Source organism: Lepus europaeus, chromosome 1 (genome assembly GCF_033115175.1).
Source record: "Lepus europaeus isolate LE1 chromosome 1, mLepTim1.pri, whole genome shotgun sequence".
In the NCBI taxonomy this organism is placed as follows: Eukaryota; Metazoa; Chordata; class Mammalia; order Lagomorpha; family Leporidae; genus Lepus; species Lepus europaeus.
Genome location: NC_084827.1, coordinates 81,559,922 through 81,581,284, shown reverse-complemented (window position 1 = coordinate 81,581,284; position 21,363 = coordinate 81,559,922). Strand labels below are relative to the sequence as shown.

Here is a 21,363-nt window from a genome sequence, read left to right as displayed (position 1 = left end):
ACTCAGTGTGAAAGTAATCCTTTATCTGGAAACTAAAGAAAAAAAAACCTTGAAATACAATTATATGTAATATATTCACTGAGTTGAACACTATGTAATGCATGAAAATGGCGAAGGCTGAGGATGTTGTAACTTCTGCAGCTCTGACTACTGTGAGCTCAGGACACAGGCCTTCCCCTGCCTGGGCAGGGAGAGCCAGTTCTGCTCCCACCACGGACCCGCCCTTGGGTAGCTTACACTGACTCAGCTTCCTTTAAGTTAGCAGTTCACCCACAGGAGCTCAGGATAAGAACAGGTGTCCTACACTGACAATTAGGAGTTGGAAAGAGGACTTTGTAAATCATTTTTAACTTACATAGGGAGATTTCTTTAAAAATGATTAGTTTTAATTGATAACTACCTTATTCTTTAATTACATAGGCTAAATTTTACACTTTTATCTTGAATATAGTGTGTTGAAAGTTGAAAATTAGGATTCAACGTGACAAACATATTTTAATTGGAAAATTATATGTGAAGATTAAAGAAAAAAATGTTTTACCATTATGTATATGGACATCATAAAATGACTCTTCTATGTTAGTTAATTAGAATTTTGAAATAAAATTATAAATTCTCAATGAAAGCTGAAAAACCTGACTCAGTTATTAGTAATTCATAAAATTCTGAAACTGAGCCTCTCAGTTTTCTCATCTGTGACATAAAGAGATGAAAGCAAAAGAACACTTATACCTCTAAAATTTTCTAATTTTAAAGACAACCATTTAGGAAAATGTTGTAGCTGAATTATGAATTTCATACCTCACATTGTATGTGTAAGATATGAAGTGTGTTAATTAACTGCATTTTTCTTTTTTAATTTTTTAAATTTGATAATGTATTTTTTGAGAGAGAGAAAGACAGAGAAAGAGAGAGAAAAAAAAAACAAACAGACTGAGCTCTCCTGTCCTCTGGTTCATTCCTCCAGTGCCCACAACAAGGCTAGGCAAGGCCAAAGGCAGGAGGAGCATGGAACTGAATCCAGGGATATGAGTGGCAGGTGTCCAGTCACATGAGCCATCACCTGCAGCATTTGCCCCTAAATTTTTCATTTTACAAGTAAAATGTATGGATAAAATTATGGGTTTTGTTTTTTTCATTGGCAAATTTGCTGATTAATAGGACAGAATATTTTTGGCACTTGGTTATGGGGAACACTCTTCTTTTTTTTTGTTCTATAGAACAGAATAAAATGATGACCCATATTTCTTCAGTGGTTATGGGTTTGTTTATTATTTGAAAGAGTTATATATAGAGAGGAAAAGACACACACACACACACACACACAGAGAGAGAGAGAGGGAGGGAGGGAGGGAGAGAACGAAAGAGAGATCTTCCATCTGCTGGTTCACTACCCAGATGACAACAATGGCCAAAACCGGGCCAGGGCAAAGCCAGGAGCCAGGAGCCAGGAGCTTCTTCTAGGTATCCCACATGGGTGCAGGGACCAAAGCATGTGGGTCATCTTTTGTGGCTTTTCTCAGGCCATTGGCAGGGATATGGATCTAATGTGATTCACCCAGGACAGAAATCAGTGCCCATATGGAATGCTAGCATTGTAGACAGTGGCTTTACAATCTATACCACAATACCTACCCAGAGTATGTTTTTTTTAAATGATTTTTTTTAAATTTAAATGCAGAGAGAAAGCAAGAAAGAGAGAGAGAGAGAGAGAGAGAGAGAGAGAGAGAGAGAGAATCCCCAAATATCTGCAATATCCAGGTCTGGACTAAGCCAAAGCCAGGAACCAGGAACTCTATCCTGGTCTCCCACGTGGATGGCAGGGATGCAATAACTTGGGCCACCATCCATCCCATTCCCAGGCACGTTAGCAGGAAGGTGGATGGGAAGTGGGATAGCTGGCATTCAAACCAGCCCTCTGATACAGGATGGAAGCATCTCAGTGACAGCTTAAACCACTGTCCCACAATATTGGTCCCATACTACTTATATTTTTAAATTAGGAAGTAGAAAGTTTCTTGTTGTGAGTTAGAATTTTGTCCATTAGTAAGTTTTATGACAAACTGATAGCCACATATTGAATAACGTTGTTGGTTGTAAACTTAAGTAGCTTTTAAATGACTGTGCATGTGAAGTAAAGATGCAATCTTTTTTTAAAAAAAATTTTTTGACAGGCAGAGTAGACAGTGAGAGAGAGAGAGACAGATAGAAAGGTCTTCCTTTTCCATTGGTTCACCCTCCAATGACCACCGTGGCTGGTGCGCTGCGGCCGGCGCACCGTGCTGAACTGAAGGCAGGAGCCAGGTGCTTCTCCTGGTCTCCCATGCGGGTGCAGGGCCCAAGCAATTGGGCCATCCTCCACTGCACTCCCGGGCCACAGCAGAGAGCTGGACAGGAAGAGGAGCAACCGGGACAGAATCCGGTGCCCCGACCAGGACTAGAATCTGGTGTGCCGGCGCCACAGGTGGAGGATTAGCCTAGTGAGCCGCAGCACCGGCCAAATATGCAATCTTGACGTAAACATGAAAGTTGTTTGAACAGTATTTCTTTGTCAGAATATTGAAGCATAGTTTTTTAGATATCTCAAGCAGCCTCCTCCCCTGAAATCTTCCCTTGTCCCCTTCATTCCCTCCCTCCTGGCAGCAATTACCTACCTTCAAATAAACTCTGACAGACAGAATTATAGATAAAATGGGAGAAAGAAGAGCTGCTTCTGCTACATGAAAAAAGGGAGGAGTGCCTTGGAGTTTGGAACTCCACAGTTTTTACCCTTCCAGGGCTCTCTGAGGATTTTCCATATAATCCTCAGAGTGTAGCTGGATAAACGCTGATTTAAAACAACCCGGAGGGACTAGCACTGTGGCTCAGTGTGTTAAGCTGCTGTCTGCTGAGCTGGCGTCCTGTTTGGGTGCGGTTTGAGTTCTGGTTGCCCCACTTCCAATCAAGTTCTCTGTTAATGTGCCTTGGTAAGTAGCCAAAGATGGTCCAAGTCCTTTGGCCTCTGCACCCACATAGGAGACCTGGAAGAAACTCCTGGCTCCTGGGTTCAGCCTGGCACAGCCCTAGCCATTGAGCGGTCATTTGGGAAGAGAACCAGTGGAAAGAAGATTCCCCTCCTCTCTCTGTTCTCTCCTCTTTCTCGCTGTCACCATGACTTTCAAATAAATAAATAAATCTTAAAAAAAAAAAAACAACTTGCAATATCTATGAGTAGCAGGTACCATGTTTAAGGATTTGAGAGTCAGTCCCAGAACTCCAGAAACGATAGTATAATTTATTTTTGAATCCCAGTAAAAGAGGAAAACAAAGAAAAATATGGAAATAAAGTCATTCAATAATTTTATTACTTTAAAACATATGTGAATGAAAATACAAAAATTAAAAAATTCAAGCTGGAAGGTGTGGGAGAATTTTGTTTTCACCACATGAAAAGAAATATAGTTAGCATTAGTATAGCAAAACTGTGTCTAAAATGAGCATACTGGATCTCCTGAAATGCACTATTAACAAGTTAGAGTATAATAGTGGCTCTTATAAATTTAAGATCACTGCTTCATAAATCCTCATTATGTACCAAACTGACTCAATTTAACAACCTGATTATTTGAAGGAATTCACAGGATAATTGTTTCTCAGAAATAGGTTCTAAGCTTCATTAAGAACATGCGAAAAATACACATACAATATATATACACATATGTATATATACATATACACACATATACATATATGTATACATATGTATACACACATATATGTGTATATATATATACATACATATGATCACTTTCTTGCCAAGACTTTCATAAGGATCACAGAATATGAAGTAAATGATGTTGCTTTTTAAATAGCTTGACATTGCCATGTTTATACTAATGTTTTTGTTCTTTATTACAATTCTGACTACACTCTTTATTTTCATTAGTTTAATGTTTTGGACCAATTGGAATGAACAACACCCGAGTATCATGAGATCTACCCTGACTGGGAAAAATGCACAAGTGGTGGTTAGTACAGACATTCTCACTCCAAATGGACTCACCATTGACCACCGGGCAGAGAAGCTGTATTTCTCAGACGGCAGTCTAGGAAAAATTGAAAGATGTGAATATGATGGCTCCCAGAGACATGTAAGTTACAGAATTCTAGACTGCAGATTGATATAAAGACACATTTGAAAAATGTATGCTTTAGCATTTTTGCAAAATATGCATACCGAGTATTTCAAAATAATTACTGAAACCAGCTCATTTGAATAACTAATCTATTCACTACATAAAATGTGGATAATATTTTGAAAACTTTCTCAAGTGCATTTGCTGCCATGGAGACAGCTCATCTCAGAAACTTCAGTCTGGAGAGACAATAACTGATTTTCTTCTAGTTATTAATTTAATCGGAATTGTTTGAGCGATTTGCATATACTTCATTATTTTTTGTGTGTGTGAGATTGTGAAATGAACTTGGTTAGTTGCCCTAGGACAAAATAAAATTAGAAAAAAAGAAATGATCATCTGTTTGGGTCCTCATAGCAAGAAACAGAAGTTCTGTAGAGAGGAAAGTGGAATTTGCTTTTCTGAAAGACACGTTCTATTCCCTGGGCTCTGTCTGTTTTCTCTGGCTTCCGAGTGAAAGGGTTGGACAGTCATTGTGCTTCCCCTGGAGAACCTTTCTCACGTATGTTTATGACCTGAATTACAAAATTCAAAGACACTCCCCTTATCCTGTGAGAGCAGCAGCCCTGGTAACTGGAGAAGCTCAGGGTTCAGGTGGGTTAGACATGGGTGCTACACCACCAGAGAGCTCCTTAGCCCTACACTCAGTCCCAGCGCCTACCTAAAGGACAAAGCAATCCCATGGCTCCCCACTCCCCTGCTGCAACAAGGAAGGTTTGGGATGGCAGGAAAATATTGTCTTCAAGGCCCAGACAGTAAATATTTGAAGTTTCACAACCATAAGGTCTTTGTATGTTAAAACAAAATTTGTCTGACTGTATCCCGATAAACAGAAATAAGGAGTCAACCAGCAGGCTATAGGTTGAAACTTAAAAAAAAAAAAAAAAGATTTATTTATTTATTTGAAAGTCAGAATTAGAGAGAGAGAGAGAGAGAGAGAGGAGAGATCTTGCATCCACTTGTTCGCTCCTCAAGTGGCCAAACAAGCTAGGGCTGAGCCAGGCCAAAGCCAGGAGCTTCATCTGGGTTCCCCACGTGGATGGCAGGGGCTAAAACACTTGGTATCTTCCACTGCTTTTCCCAGGCCGTTAGCAGGGAGTTTGATTAATAGTTAAGTAGCCTGGACTTGAACCCCTACCCAAATGGGATGCTGGCTTCTCAGGCCATGGCTTTCCTTGCTGTGCCACAACACCAGGACCTACGTTAGAACGGTCAATCTATACCATTAAACATTGTGTGTGTTTGTGTGTGTGTCTTTGAGTTTCTTGAAGAAGGAGTGAGTGCATTGATTTAATTCTGGGACAGAAACTTGACCTCATTGTGGAGTGACTTTTCAGGAGTCCTGATATAGAACAGTTGGCTGCATAAGCAGCATTGAAATAATGCGTTCAGGACCCACTGAGATTCAGTTGTGGTGGTAGCAACAATGTTGATCTCAGAATCATATGCTAAATTCTTGGTTTCTGTCTACCAATTACAGACTGTGTGACCTTAGGCTATATATTGAAGCGTTATTAACTTTAGTTCTCTGCTGTTAACTTTTGACCTATCTAAGGATTTTTATGAGGAAGTGTTCCAAAAGTATGTACTTCAGAATGCAACTTAGAAATTCTAAATGAACCTAGTGGCTAATCTTTTGAAAAGACAGTCGGAGGCAGACGTTTGGCTGATTGGTTAAGAGACAGTTGGGAGGCTCATTTCCCATTCTGAAGGTCGAGGGTTATAGTCTCAGCTCTGCTCCAGATTTTACCTTCCTGCTGATGGACACCCTGGGAGGCAACAGGTGATGATTCAAGTGACTGGGTCCCTGCCATCCGTGTGCTTTGAGTTCCTCGCTCTCTGCTTTGTAGGGAAGTGAACCAGCTGATGACAGTTCTCTATCTCTAAGAGACAGAAAAAATGAACACATTTTCAAAAGTCAGGTGATCAATTGTTTTCCTGGGTGTGGTGTTCTATTATGCCCTCTTGATACAGAGCATGCCCTTATAATCTTTACAGAAAGTCTTCACTCACCTCAGTTTATTTTGTATATACCTGTTTTGCTTCCCTCACCCAAATATGTTTTATGTGTGGAAATAATAGCTGCTTGATAGGTCAGTAATAAGATATTACTAATATAATTGAAATAATTTGTTTTAGCATATAAAGATTTGCTTCATTCCATCACTCAATTTTCCATCCTTGTTCAAAAGAGAATAATTTCTGCTTGAGCTTCAGAATTGGGAAATATTTTAAAGGCTATTAATACATTTTATTTGTCCTTAGTGTTTCAATTTTCAGTTATTTTAATTGATGCAGAATAATTATGCATATCTATGGGATACAGTGTGAAGTTTTATATATCCATTTAAGTATTGTATAATGATCAAATCAGGGTATTTATCATAAATAGCACCTCAAATATTTATTTCTAGTAAGAATATTAAAAATAATTTTCTCTAATTATTTGGAAGTGTACAATACAATATTGTGAATTTTAGTCATCCTACTGTACATTAAAACATTGAAACTATTCCTTCTACTTGTACATCTGCATCCTTTCTCTAATCTCTCCTTCCTCTTCTCAATCATCCTTACTCACTGGGGGCTACTCTTCTACTTTGTATTTCTTCTCTTTTAATTTTATTATTTTTTAAAAAAAATTTATTTAAGATATACAAGTTTCCTTTGCTTCAAGTGTACAGATTTAACAACAGTTATGCTCCCCCCCCCCTGCACCAGCTCCCACCCTTCCTCCTCCTTCTTCTCCTATTCCCTCTCTTAACTTTTACAGAGGTCTACTTTCAGTTTACTTTATCCACATAAGATTATCCCTAAACTAAGTAAAGAGTTAGAATGAATTGAATTATAGAAATAGAATGAAGAAAATAATAATAGAAATAGAATGAAGAAAAAAACCTGTCCCTTAGCAGCAGAGACAAGGGCTGTAAACAGTCATTGAAGCTCAAAATGTCAATTTTACTCTATACATTCCATTTTTGGTACTCTATTAGTAAACCTGGATCAGGGAAAGCATATGGTATTTGTCTTTTGGGGACTGGCTTATTTCACTAAGTGTAATAATTTCCAATTGCATCCATTTTGCTGTAAATGACAGAATTTCTTTTATGTCTGAATAGTACTCCATAGTGTATATATATATATATATATATATATATATTTATATATGTACATACTATAATTTCTTCATCCATTCATCAGTTGATGGGCATCTGGATTGATTCGATATCTTAGCTACTGAGACTTGAGCTGCAGTAAACATGGGGATATAGATAACTCTTTCACATTCTGATTTTACCCAGTCTCTCCTTCCTTCTCCCTCACATCCTTAGTCATTGATAATTACTACTATGCTTTGTACTTCTTTAATATCAGCTTTAAAAAAGAAGATTCTACAAATGTATGAAACCGAGTGGTATTTGACTTTCTGTGCCTTTCTTATTTCATTTAAAAAAATTTCCTACATGTTCATCCATGTTTCTGCAAATGATGGAATTTTGTTCTCTCAGATTGAATAGCGTTTGATTCTATATCTTGATTCTGTATCTTGGCTAATATCTATATCTTGGCTAATATGATTATATGCAATAAACAGGGTCCTTTTCAACATACTAATTTTAATCCCTCAGTAGCAGGACTGTACTTTTACTAATTCACATTCCTTACCAATAGTGCCTGTAAGAGTTCTCATTTTTCTACATTCATGTCAGCATTTTATATTTGTCATTTTTTAAATAGTCATCCTAAGTGGTGTGAGATGATGTCATTGCATTGTTGGTTTTCATTTCTCTGATGATTAATGATGGTGGCCATTTCTATGTCTTCTTTTGAGAAATGTCTATGTGATCTGTTTTCCATTTATAAATAGAATCTTTTCTCATTTGTGTTCTTTATATATTATGCATATTATCCCTTTGTCAGATGTGTAGTTTGCAAATATTTCTCCCATTCTGTAGTATCATCATTCTGGTGATTTTCTCCTATCTTGTACACAAGATGTTTTAGTTTAATGTAATCCCATTTATCAGTTTTTACATTTGTTGACTGTGCTTTTGCATTCATATCCAAAATGCCTTGTAAATGCCAAAGCAGGGAGCATTTCCTCTTTGGTTTGTGAATATTTTCTAGTTTTGAGCCTTTCATTTAAGTCCGCAGTCCATCTTAGGTTGATTTTTGTTTATGGTGAGAGACAGAGATCTAGTTTGGCTTTTCTGTTTGCAGACGTTCCATTTTCCAAGCAGCATTTATTAGAGAGATTGTCCTTTTGCCAAATGTATGTTCTAGATGCTGTGGCTGAAAATCAGTTAACTTTGTACAGAGTTAATTCTGGGTTCCCTGTTCTGGTCCATTGATCTTTGTGTGTATTTTTATGACCACACAATACTATTTTTGTTACTATACCTTTGCAGTATGTTTTGAAGCCTGGGAGTGCCTCCAGATTTGCTTTTTAGCACAAGAAAACTTTGAGAATTCAGTCTTTTCTAGTTCCATATGAGTTTTATGATTTATTTTTCTATATCTGTTAAGTATGTGTTTATTATTTTGATAGGGATTACACTAAATCTATAACCCTCTTTGAACCATGTAAACATTTTAACAGTATCAATTTTTCTAATTCATAAAGTTGGAATATCTTTCTATTTATTTGTTCCTCTTCATTTTTTTCTCAGTTTTCACTGTAGAGATCTTTCACTTTCTTTGTTAAAAATATTCGGGTTTTTTTTTTTTTTTTTTTTTTTTGGTAGCTCTTTTAAATAGTGTTGTTTGATTTTTTTTTTTTTCAGAAAGTTTGTTATTGGTGTAACTAATACAGCACTATTACTTTACTGAATTTATTAGTTCTATCAGTTTTTGGTGGAGTCTTTAGGGTTTTCTTTATACAGATTATGTCATCTACAAACAAGGCAATTAGACTTCCTCCTTTCCAGTTTGAATATCCTTTATAATTTTCCTGTGCTTAGTGGCTCTTGAAAAGACTTCTATTGCTACTTTGAATAAAAGAGGTCTTATTTGGTAACTTTGTTGCAAAGTCTACAGCTTTTCTTAAATGTGATATTTCAATGTTAAGTGCAATGTTAGCAGCATTTTCCCATATATAACCTTTATTGTTTTAAGGTACATCACTTCTAAACCTAATTTGTTGAGGTTCAATCATATTCTATTTTGCATATACACCACATTCTTCTTTGTTCTATATACCTACTTTTGGTATAAAAACAAATTACAACTATATAATTGGCTGATTTTGTCTAATTTTATAACCATATTATTTTGTGTAGTGTTTCAACCTAAGTTTTATTGAAGAATACATTCTCTGATATAACAAAGCAGAATACTCTTGAGTAATCAGGTTATTAAATGAAAAGAAAGAAGCCAAACAATAATTTCACTTTTGTTTTTCATTTTTATTTCTGTTTTGTATCTGCGATTTCTGTTGTTCTAGTGGCAGAAACAATAGCTAACATTGACAGGGCTAAGACAACGTGATTATAGCCTTTCTCCCTGCAGTTGCTATGTGTTAAGCATTTCTTGGATGATATCTGTAACCTTCCAAAGAGATGTTTATATTCCTAGAAATTGCAATTATTGCTGTTTCTTACCTGTGACATTCTTTAAGAAACTTTGTCCAAAGTGTTTTCAGAGTATGTTTCAGACAGACACACTAAATCCTGACTTTGGAGTGAAAAGGGTGCAAAGATTATCTGTTTCCTAGACAAACACACTCTGAAGACATGAAATCTTTTCATCTAATCAATTGTACATAAGATCCATCATTTGTATGAGATGCTCTTTTATGACAAATTTGTCTTTTCTATTTATAGAAGCACATTTATAAAAAAATCTACTTATCATCTTCTATCTTTCTAGTCAATGTATCTCTATACCACCTATTCTTTTTTTGATAATTATTCTATGAAACCTTCATTGGTTTGAACTATGAAGCTTACAGAATAGATTTTGATGTAAGTTAAAGCTACTTTCTACCATTAAAGAAAAAAAGACAGAATAGTTTCACTTGTAAAAATTTTAACATTAGGTTTCACATTTTAAATTAAATATACTACTGTAGTTTTAATATTCTCTATTTTAAAGTTTATAGTTTGTGAGTGCAATTGACATCATTTCATCTGATTATTGTTCATAGACCTTGCCTTTATTCCTGATGATCTATGGTATTTTTACTTTTTATTCACTGAACACTTTATTTAGTGGAGCATTAAATTTGTGGCTATAATGTTAATTAAAATTATGTTATCTCAAATATTTAAAAAAGGAAAATTTTATGCAAAATTACATAGTGAAGTTATCCTCTCATTTTTAAAAAACTAAAATAAAAAAGCAAAATAAATCAAAGTCATCATAAGCAGTCATAAAAATTCAGTGAACTGAAAATCTCTCCATTAACTGGAATAATTAGCATTATTTCAGAAAAGGGAAGGTAAGGCCCAAAAAGGGTGCAGTATTTTCTAATGCTTCAATGCCTAATGTTTAGCTGCATTTAGGTCTCACAAAACTCTGTTAAAGTCAAAGTCCTTTATTTTTTTAAATAAAAATGTTTGGTATCATCCTTATTCCTACTCTAAAATGAAATTTTTCATTTTCTCTACCTTTGAAAATGACTTTCCTGAACTCAATTTAATATTTGAGCTATAATACAATATGTATTATATACAATCTAATGTATGTAATATGTAAATTAATTTATTACAAAATAGGATATATTTCAATATGTAAATACTTTAAGGAAAACATGGAGAAGGTATCAGAGAATAATTATGAATATGACACTTTTGAAACAAGATCCATATCAATGGTGTTGTACTAGATTTTTAAGCACTGAAAATAATGTTGCCTAGGGTGGTATCATTTTCAAAGTTAGTGATGAATTCATGAAAGTATCATTTATAAAATAGCCTTCAATTTATAAGAAGTTGTGGCCCTTGAAAATAATATGCATATTAAATATCTATTTGTAAATGTGAACTGGAGTTAATGCTAGGTTCAAATAATTATAAATTGGCTTTCACCTTGTAAAAGTCTTGTAGGACATTTGAATCTTGGACTGAGTCTCAGATGATTTACTACATAGAATGGCTCTATTTATTCCATTGTATCTAGATTCCTGATCTAAAGGCCACTAAGTTACCTAATTACTCTCCCTACCCCATTCAGCACTAATCAAGCAAACACAAACATTCTCTAAAGCTCATAAAATTGATGGAACTAACTCCATTGAGAACCACTAAGGTAAGCTATTGTTTTAAAGTGAGACATTAAGAACACTCTTCTGACAGCCTGTAATTTTTGTACTCTACTTAGAATTCTTCAAACATGCAGGATGCTGGACCTCAACAACATAAATAAATAGACCATAAATAAGTGGAATACTCATTTGTTGCAGAAGAATTTGTAGAGTATCAGGAGATTTAGAATACATTAAGTGACCAAAACAATAAACTATCTATAGGACAATGTCCAGAGTAAACACAAGAAAGTTATTTCTTAAATGAAAATGAATGCTATTGTCTTAGCCATCCAGGCTATTCTAACACAATACCATAGACCATAGGGCTTAAACATCAGACGGATCCTGTCCTCAGTGTTCTGGAGACTGGGAGTCTGACATCCAGTTGCTGCATGGTCAAATTCTATTTAAGTATATTTTTGTTTGGCCTAAGTTTGCGGGTTGACTGTTCTTTTATTTTGAATTTGAAATAAAAAAAAGCCATTTTATTTTTGTCCTCCTTAATTTCTGATGACTGATATACTATCATTCAGACAGTTTTCCTATAATGGGAAGATGTGATTTTTCTTTGGCTATATAAAGATTTGATTCTTGACTTTGTAAGCTTTTTTTTATTTTTAATTAACAAATGATAATTATGTATACTTTTTGGATTGCATAAACATAATATTTGTATATAAGAATGCATTATGTGATGACAAAGTAAAGTTATATAACACATTCATCAATTCACATATATTTAGTTGATTAATATGAAAGGCAAGGTGACACAGGAGAGACAAAGACAGCGACTCTTCATCTCCTTGTTCACTCCCCAAATGCCTGAAACAATCAGGGCTAGGGCAGGCTGAAGCCAGGACCTAGGAATTAGATCTGGTTCTCACGTGGGGTAAGGGAACACAAGTACTTGGGCAGTCATCTGCTGCCTCACAAGCATATGAACCAGAACCTGAATTGGAAGGGTGAAGTGGACATTTTGAGTCATTCAAAACAAGGATTCTGGCATGATTTACTATAGTCCAAAGACCCTCTTCATAGAGACATGAAGAGGGTAGAGATAAACATGATGGATTATATTGTTAAATTGTTATCATTTGTAATTATAAAGTGTCTATGTGATCACAGAGTCCAATAGAGTTTACATGAATATATGACATAGCCAAACTCTGGTGCCTGGGTGAGAATAAATAGGAGTAAAAAGAAAACAAATTGGAATTATGACAGCTTCAATTATTTTTAAGTTTTTGTATAGTTTTACTTTCATTTTATTTGCAAGAGAGACATACACACACACACACACAGAAAAATAAATACAAAGAGAAGGAGAGAGAGAGAGAGGGAAAGAAATCTTCTATCCATTGATGCACTCCCCAAAGCAGTGGGGAGAGGGCCCGGATGAAGCCAGGAGCCAGATACTCAATCCTGGTTTCCCATGTGGGTGGTAGGGATCCAAGTTCTTAAGCTACCATCTACTGTTTCCCAAGGTGTACATTAGTATGAAGCTGGAACTAGGAACAGGGCTGAAACCTGAACCCTGGAATTTAACATGTGAGATGCTGGCATTCCAAGCAGTGTCTTAACCACTGTGACAAAAGTTCACTCCTTGGTTCAATTCTTAACTATGTTTCCAAACAGCTGTGTGGTCTTGAGCAATTCACTTAATCTTTTTGAATCTGAGACTGAATATTTGAAATAGACTTAAAATTATCTTCCAGTTCTAACTTTATGATTTTGCTGATTATAGGAACTTTAGATCAGTCACTGAATGCAACTTTTTTTTTTTTTTTTGCCAGGCAGAGTTAGACAGTTAGAGAGAGAGAGACAGAGAGAGTTATAGACAGTGAGAGAGAGACAGAGATAGAGGTCTTCCTTCCATTGGTTCACTTCCCTAATGGCTGCTACTGCAGGTGCTGCGCTGATCTGAAGCCAGGAGCTGGGTACTTCCTCCCCGTCTCCCATGCGGGTGCAGGGACCCAAGCACTTGGGCCATCCTCCGCTGCCCTCCCGGGCCACAGCAGAGAGCTGGACTGGAAGAAGAGCAACAGGACTAGTACCTGGCGCCCCAACCAGAACTAGAACCCGGGGTGCTGGCGCCTCAGGCGGAGGATTAGCCTAGTGAGCCACGGCGCCGGCCTGAATGCAACTTTTTATATACTGACTTGCATGATATGAAGATGCTTCATTTTGCTTATATTACTCTATATTAACATTAGAGTGGAATATTCCACTTTTTAGGAAACTATATGATGTGGCATACATAAATAAGCTTGGATTGTGGAGATAGACATGGATTTGAAACTTGGATTCCTGACCTATTAGTAAACCCAGCAATGCTTGTTCCTCTTTCTATGGCTTAGCTTCTTCTATAAAATATTACTAATAGTTTATGCCTCATAAGGTGTATTTTTAAAGATTTATTTTATTTGAAAGAGTTACAGAGAGAGAAGAACACACATACACAGAGAAACAGAGAGGAAGGAAGGAAGGAAGGAAGGAAGGAAGGAAGGAAGGAAGGAAGGAAGGAAGGAAGGAAGGAAGGAAGGAAGGAAGGAAGAATCTTCCATCCTTGGGTTCACTCCCCAGATGGCCTTAACAGCCAGGGCTGGGCCAGGCTGAAGCCAAGAGCCAGAGGCTTCCTCTGGGTCTCTCATGTGGGTGCCTGGGGCCCAAACACTTGGTCCATCTGCTTCTCTCAGGTTTAGCAGGACCCTGGATCTGTGAAGCAGTTGAGATATGAACCAGTGCCTATATGAGATGCCCTTGTGTCTGGCTGTGGCTTTACCTGCTATACCACAACACTGGCCCCATAAGATGCATTTTAAGGGGCTAACAAATAACTATCATGTTAACCTGATCTCTCATAATAATTAACAGTAAATGCTATTGCTCATAAATCCCCCTTTAATTATAAAAATGTTAAAATAAACAAAATTTAAAATTTTGTAACTATTTACTTCATACATTTATGTTAATATAAGTTATATGAATTAGAAGAAATTATACGTTACCTCATTTGCTCCTCAGTATGATTCCTACAATTTGAATAAAGACAATTTTCCTTTTAACTTCAAAAGCAAATACCCTAAAGACTGGTGCATTGCAGTATTCAACAAATATTTGCTGACACAATGAAGAAATGAACGAAATGGAAATGATTTTTAAAACTTTCTCTTAATAAAAAGGGAAAAGTAAACAGCTTTTAAAGACAAAGGCAAAATTCAAAATGTAACTATTTGAAGGCTTCAGCTATTCGGGGCAATTTTCTGAAGTCTGTGCAGCTGATAGTCTATTTTGTAAGATAAGGATGATATTGCAGTAGGGTTAATGATGTTTATTCCTAACACAATCCTGTTGATTTAAATCCACATACGTTTGAGTGATGGTTCAGCTTGGGTAGTTGTGCAAATTAAAGTATTACTGAGGCTAGACTCTTTCAAAAGAGATGTGTTCCTGGAGAAGAATAATGGTCAGCATTCAGGGCAACTAGTGTGCTCACCCAGAAAATAACCCGTGTTCTTTCCGCGGGATATACTGATACTGATGGATTGATTTTATATTTCTTGGAAGCTTTCAATTTGTTTGGCGTCAGGTGGAATTTTCAAAAACTCAACAGCCACCTGTTCTGCACGTCTCACTGTAAAAATGCATATACAAAGATTAAAAGAATAAATAGCTAAGGAAAGCCATTCAGCATGCCCATGTACATTTATATGTACATATATATGCACATTTCTTCCATGTTAATGTTGTTACAAACCTAGCAGAGAGATAAACATGCAAATATGTTTTAAAATAATTCCTTGGTGATAAAAGTATCAGCAGAAAAGACAAAAAGTAAAACATTGTGAAGTCTCATATCTGAATTCAAGAAATTCCTCATGAAATCACATGAATGTCTTTTCTGAATTTCTGGGTAAATTTCTTGTTCTCTAGATGATCTTAATATACTTCTTATTTGTTTCATGTGCATAACTAGCAATATAATTTATCTAAAGTGAGGTAATGCCTGTCTATGTTTGATGTTCTCAAAACCTTTAGTATTCCAGCAACCTGGTTAAATTCAGTAATTTTTATTTTAACTTTTTAAAAAATAAATTGAACTAGTTTATAATCAAAGCTCAGCTACAGTATGACGGCAGATAATTAACACAAGCATAAATTTATTTCTGAACTTCCCAGCAGCCAAGACATTAGTGACAACCTGTTTAGTTACACAATATTTTGAGTTGGAAGAAGGAAAAAAAAACTGTTCAGTAGAACAAAAATAGATGTTTCCTATAGCCCTTAGATTTAAAAAATTGTTTTAAGAAGATCTCTTATTTGCATGGGAGCTTAGAGAATGTGGAAAAACTAATGAAAATCAATATGCTGAATTGTGGCTAATAGCAAACACTAATAAGTACATTATCAAATAAATATGGCTGAGCATCAACATATAAAATACCTTTAATAAATTTTCAAATGACTAAAAGAACAATATAGTATTTAAAGCTAAGTAGAGTCAGGAATTTGGCATATCATTTTATATGACCTGTCTCCTACTGGAGTACTTGAATTTGATACCCAATATTGTTTCAGACTATAGTTTCGTGCCAATCCATAACTTGAGAGACAGAGGTGATGGTTCAAATGGCTGGGTTTCTGTCACTCACATGAGAGACTGATTTTCAGTTCATGACTCCTGGCTTTGGCCTTACTAAAAGTCACTGCAGGGATTTGGGGACTGAACTAGCAAATGGGAATTCTCTTTCTCTCCATCTGTTTCTTTGCCTTTAAAATAAAATAGAATAAAATTAAATTAAAATAGAATAGAAAAAATAAGAAAATAAAATAGCTACATGAAATGAGTTATCACATACTTATGATATTCTAAGTAGTAAAGAAAAATGGGGAAATATGTAAACCATGCTAACTAAATAATATCTTGGAAATAAAATTAAATACTTATATTAACGAAGCAGTATAATTCTCTTAAAGTAGTATTTCCACCAAAAGCCAGGCGAATACCTGTGACCACCCATGTAACTGTAAATTTGTGGAATCAGTGCTTAATCCTTCTAAGATAATTCAATGGAGGGCTTAATTTTTTTATTTTTTATTTCTACTGTTTTTAATTTTTTAAAAATGTTTATTTCCAGTATTGGGAGCTGGAGCACAAATGGGAAAAGAAGGTGAAATCACCACCCATGTTTCTGTGGGGAACCTAGGAAGTCTGAGCCTAGTCAGCTGGCCAACCCTGCTGTATCCTTGGCTATTGAATGGTAGTGACATTAGGGGCTTGTTAGCTGGATGAAAAGTGATGTCCCAGAGGAAACCTGCTTTGGGTAGAAAAACAGCATACTTGTTTTAAGATGTCAATGGTATGTTATAAGAAGTACAAAAGTTTATTGATTAATATAGCATAATGTACAATTTTATGCAGTACAATGATATGTTTCAATTTATGTGTATGTTGTGTGATGATTAAATATGGTAATTAGCATGTCCATAACCTCAAACATTCATCATTTCTTTGTAGTGAAGCATAACGAATACTTTATAGCTAATTTGAAATACACAGTATGATATCATTAACTGTAGTCATGCTCCTGTGCAAAAGAACACCAGAACTGATTCTTCCTATGTAACTATAACTTTGTATCCATTCACAATCCCTCCCCTTAAGACAGCCACCCCCTCCACCACTCCCTAGCTTCTCCTAACCACTGTTCTTTTTACTTTTATGAAAGGAACTTTATTAGGTTCCACAGGTCAGTCAGATCATGCAGTATTTATCTTTTTGTGACTGGCTTATTTTATATCAAATAATATCCTCCAGGAACATCCATGTAGTCCCAAATTATAGTAACAAATCTTTTTTACAACCTAATAAATTCCCATTGTATATTCATACTGTATTTTCTTTATATATTCATCTGTGAAAAGACCTTTAAGTTGATTCCATTTATTGTCTACTGTGAATAGTGCCGTAATAAACATGGGAGTATAGATTATCATTTCCTTCCCTTTGAGTATATGAGTTTACCTAGTAGTGAGATTGCTGTGCCTTGTGATAATTTCATTTCTAACATTTAAGGAACCTCCATACTCTTTTCCACATTGGCTGTGCTAATTTGCATTCCCAGCAACAGTGTGCAAGTGTTCATTTTCTCCATATCCTGGTCAGCCTTTAGTTAAACTATTTATTAATACCAACTACACATTAACATCTTTTGGAGAATTTTCTGTTATAATGATGCTTAGTGACACTTATACCATAGCTCAGAATAGTGAAATCAGAATTCTGGTTGTGGCATAGGTTTCAATTTTTAAAGCTCCCCTGTTGATTTTTATGAATGTTCAAAATGAGGATCCATTAAGTTACTATAAACATAAAGGGAATTTACTTAAGTTGCAACAAAAATATGTAGAAAATCAGAGGTTTTTTTTTTTAATTACAGTTGGGAAGACTGAAACTAGGTGTAGGAAACAAAATTCATGTGCTACCATTGTGTTTTCTCACTTGATTCAAGATTTCACATGAAAATTCATTCTAGTCTTAATACTCTTGCAGTCATCTAGTTGACTCAGAAAGTAAGTTTACATTTTTTACTAATATATTTTAATATACCCTATGTGCCACACAAAGGGGTGGTTGCAGTGGGCGCAAAAGAGAGAATAGTGGAGAGAAGATAGAAATCAGGTTAATTTTTGTTAAGCAATATTATTTAATTCTAATTTGATATGAATGTTCAAGTTTCATTAAGGATATTTTTAGAGTTGCTTTCTATTTTTTCTGATATTGGGTTTACATTCAATTTAAAGAAAAACTGAAAATAAATTATAGTAGCAATTACATTTAGATAAGGACAGAAAAATAAAGATATCTGTCTCAGTATAGATTTGTGAAAAAAACAAAGCCTGAGGCAAGAGCTTATGTTTTGCTTCTCTATTTGGTATACAATCCCAGGAAGCAATGGGGAGTGAAAACCGGAATGGGCTGAGAAGGAGGGAGACTATATATGGAGAGGTATGCTACAACGTGGTATCAAGTACATCAAGTACGGAAACCATATAAACTTGCAAGTTAGGACACTCCATATGGAAATAGTTTCCTGGAAAGGAGATAAATATGTTGTCTGGCTTTCACTTTTTGGCAAAGATTTACCTTTCTTTCATTCATTTCTTGCATCATGCCAGGTTATACACTGTGGGTTCTAAGAAGAACTTGCTAGAATCTTATGTTTCAGGGAACGGAAAGCAATACTGGGGAGATGTAGGAGACTCTTGGTACACACAGGCATAAAGTGAAGGCACTGTGACCACACATAGGATGTAGGTGGTCATCCCAACAGAAGTGACAATAAAGAACAGTGTCCATGAGTGCCCTAGCCCAGGATGGCTGACAGGATCTGAAATATCATTTTATGGCATGTCTAATCCAACAGTATATGAATAAAGATTGGGAAAAATTGCCTTACGGAGAACTACTTGTTCAGGACCAGGAAGGTTGCTACCCTAACTCAATGACTTTATTCTCTTCCTCCAAACATCTGATTTTTATAAACATCCCCTCTTTATTTGTGGTGCTACATGAAAGGTTTTCAATAACAGTTATCATTAGGTTCTAGCTGTTTTTAACTGTCTCTGGGGAAGAATTAGCATTTTTTATTGGAGTTTAAGTGTGCAGATTTTTTTTTCTAAGACTTGAAGATACTCTACATAGAACTAACCTTGGAGAAAGGTGTTATTTAACCAACCAGTGTTTTTCAAACTTTATAGCACACCTGATTCAACTGGGGATTTTATTAAAATTTTTTTTAATGATACGTTAATGATTTTTAATTATTTATTTATTTTGAAAGTCAGAGGTACAGAGATGAAGAGAGAGAGACTGAGAAAAAGAGAGATTGCCCATCCACTGATTGATTTCCCTAGTGGCTATCTGCCAGTTAGAACTGAGTCAGGCTGAAGCCAGGAACCAGGATCTTCATCTGGGTCTTCCATTTGGGCAATCCTCTGCTGCTTTTCCCAGGACATTATCAAGAAGCTGGATCAGATGTGGAGCATCTGGGACAAGAATCAGTTCCCAGTGGGATGTTGGCATTGCAGTTGGAAGCTTTACCCACTATACCATAAGACCAGCCCCTGAAATGCTGTTTCATAGTAGGTCAGATTTGTAACTGGAGATTATATGTTCCTAAGATTCCCATATTTCTAGTAGCAAGGGCATGAATGTTATTAACTATAAAAGGTTTTACTCAATTATAAATATCTCAATATTATATGCCAAAACATAATATAAATATATTACAACTTTTAGATTGCTTGCACCAGGAAAAAATCTTGGCATAATTGTAGTAGATGGTAGCTAGGGGATAGCTAAAGCAACAGGGTTGACTACAGAAAATCTGATGTTATCAAACAGGCTCAGTTTTGTGATAAGAGATAGTCAATGAAGTGATTTTTATCTATCCCAATAAATATATATTAAATGAAAGGAAGAAATATTTTTAATTATCAGCATTTGCCATGGAAGTATGAGTCATAGGAAAATAATTGACCTGTTAAAGTGAGGATAAAAATTCTTGAAGTTTGAAGACTAAAATATTAAAAGTATTTACTCAAAAAAGGCCTTATTTATTCCTCAGAATTCTCAAACTGTTAAGATATTAATGATGGGAAATCACCAGTCAAGCAGTACAAAATATATGTAATTCTGTCATATTCAGAGATATATTACTATTGTTACTGTTAACTATTAAGTAAAAAGGAAATTATTAGATGAATAAATAGATCATCATAATAAACATTTAAGATGATGATATTTAAGGATGTGCTACTTTTAAATTTATATGAACAGAAAAAATACATTAGGGTTAAGAACTTTTAATAATGTTACCCTAAAATAAGTGTCTAAAGTCATTTTAAATATTATGCAAAAGAATCCTTCAGTTCTGGCTCCAGGTCCTCCCACTCTGTCTTCTTCTATCAAATTTGGAGGAAGTAAATAAAAGCAACGATGCAAGGTTCATGTCTGCTCCTCATGCTCCCGGCGGCCTCCCCCTGCTGATATACTGCTGTAATAAATTACGCAACTAGTGAGGTTCTTTTGATTTATTGCTGCAATAGATCATGAGCAAGATGACTGACATAAACATGTGTCCCATAGACAGCTGGGCTGCACGATGTTTTATTTCTCTTTCCTCATTTTCAAGTGCTTAGTTTGGAAAGGAAGAGAGAAAATAAATTGACAACTACAGGAGGATATTTTGGGAGCAGCCTTCCCCATAGACTGTGGCAGTAATAACTTTTAAATTGAGAAGTCCCAGTGCTCTTCTATGCTTTTAGTCCCTTCCAAAGGACTGTTTAAAAAAGATTTAAAAAAAAGCAACATTAACTCTTATGAATTAAATTTCGTGAATTCAGGCAGTAGTTTTCCTTTTTCATTTTTTTTTCAACTGTATAAATACATAATGACAGACTTCATCTGTATTTCCTCATTCTTTCTCTGAGCTGTTATGAGCTATCATGGGAATTGGAATTACAGCCATTTAAAATCAAAATAATTACCTAATAGGCTGTTATAACCCCACTTTAAAAAGGAAAACAGCTATTCCGTCATGAGTCCAATCACTTTCAAACTTAAGATTTATTCTGAGCTATAAATTCTCTTCTTTCGTGGTAAACTTGTATTCCCACATGCTTCCTGAAAGTGTCCCTGGAGTTGGGAGCACAAAGCCTCACAATCAAGCATGTGGTCTATTTTCCGTTCTTGGTGTATACCTGGGGAGCTGTGTGAGATGTGTTACTTCATTTGATCACAAGAATTTATGTGTCCCTCATCAATAATTAACATTTCCAGCCTTTGTTTCTGTTCAGAACTCTAGGGTTTGAGATGTTACCCCACTGGCAGAGCTATGTACTCTGTCTCTATGAATATTTTAGATACACAAGATGCTG

At 35.5% G+C, this 21,363-nt stretch overlaps 1 protein-coding gene across 1 annotated transcript in view; it reads left to right on the top strand.

Moving 5' to 3' along the window:
* LRP1B (LDL receptor related protein 1B) overlaps positions 1–21,363 on the top strand; it is a 2,136,850-nt gene that overhangs the window by 1,747,662 nt on the left and 367,825 nt on the right. Inside the window, exon 43 of the mRNA XM_062186250.1 lies at positions 3,926–4,130. Within this exon, the coding sequence (XP_062042234.1) occupies positions 3,926–4,130 (205 nt within the window). The remainder of the gene's footprint in view (positions 1–3,925; positions 4,131–21,363) is intronic.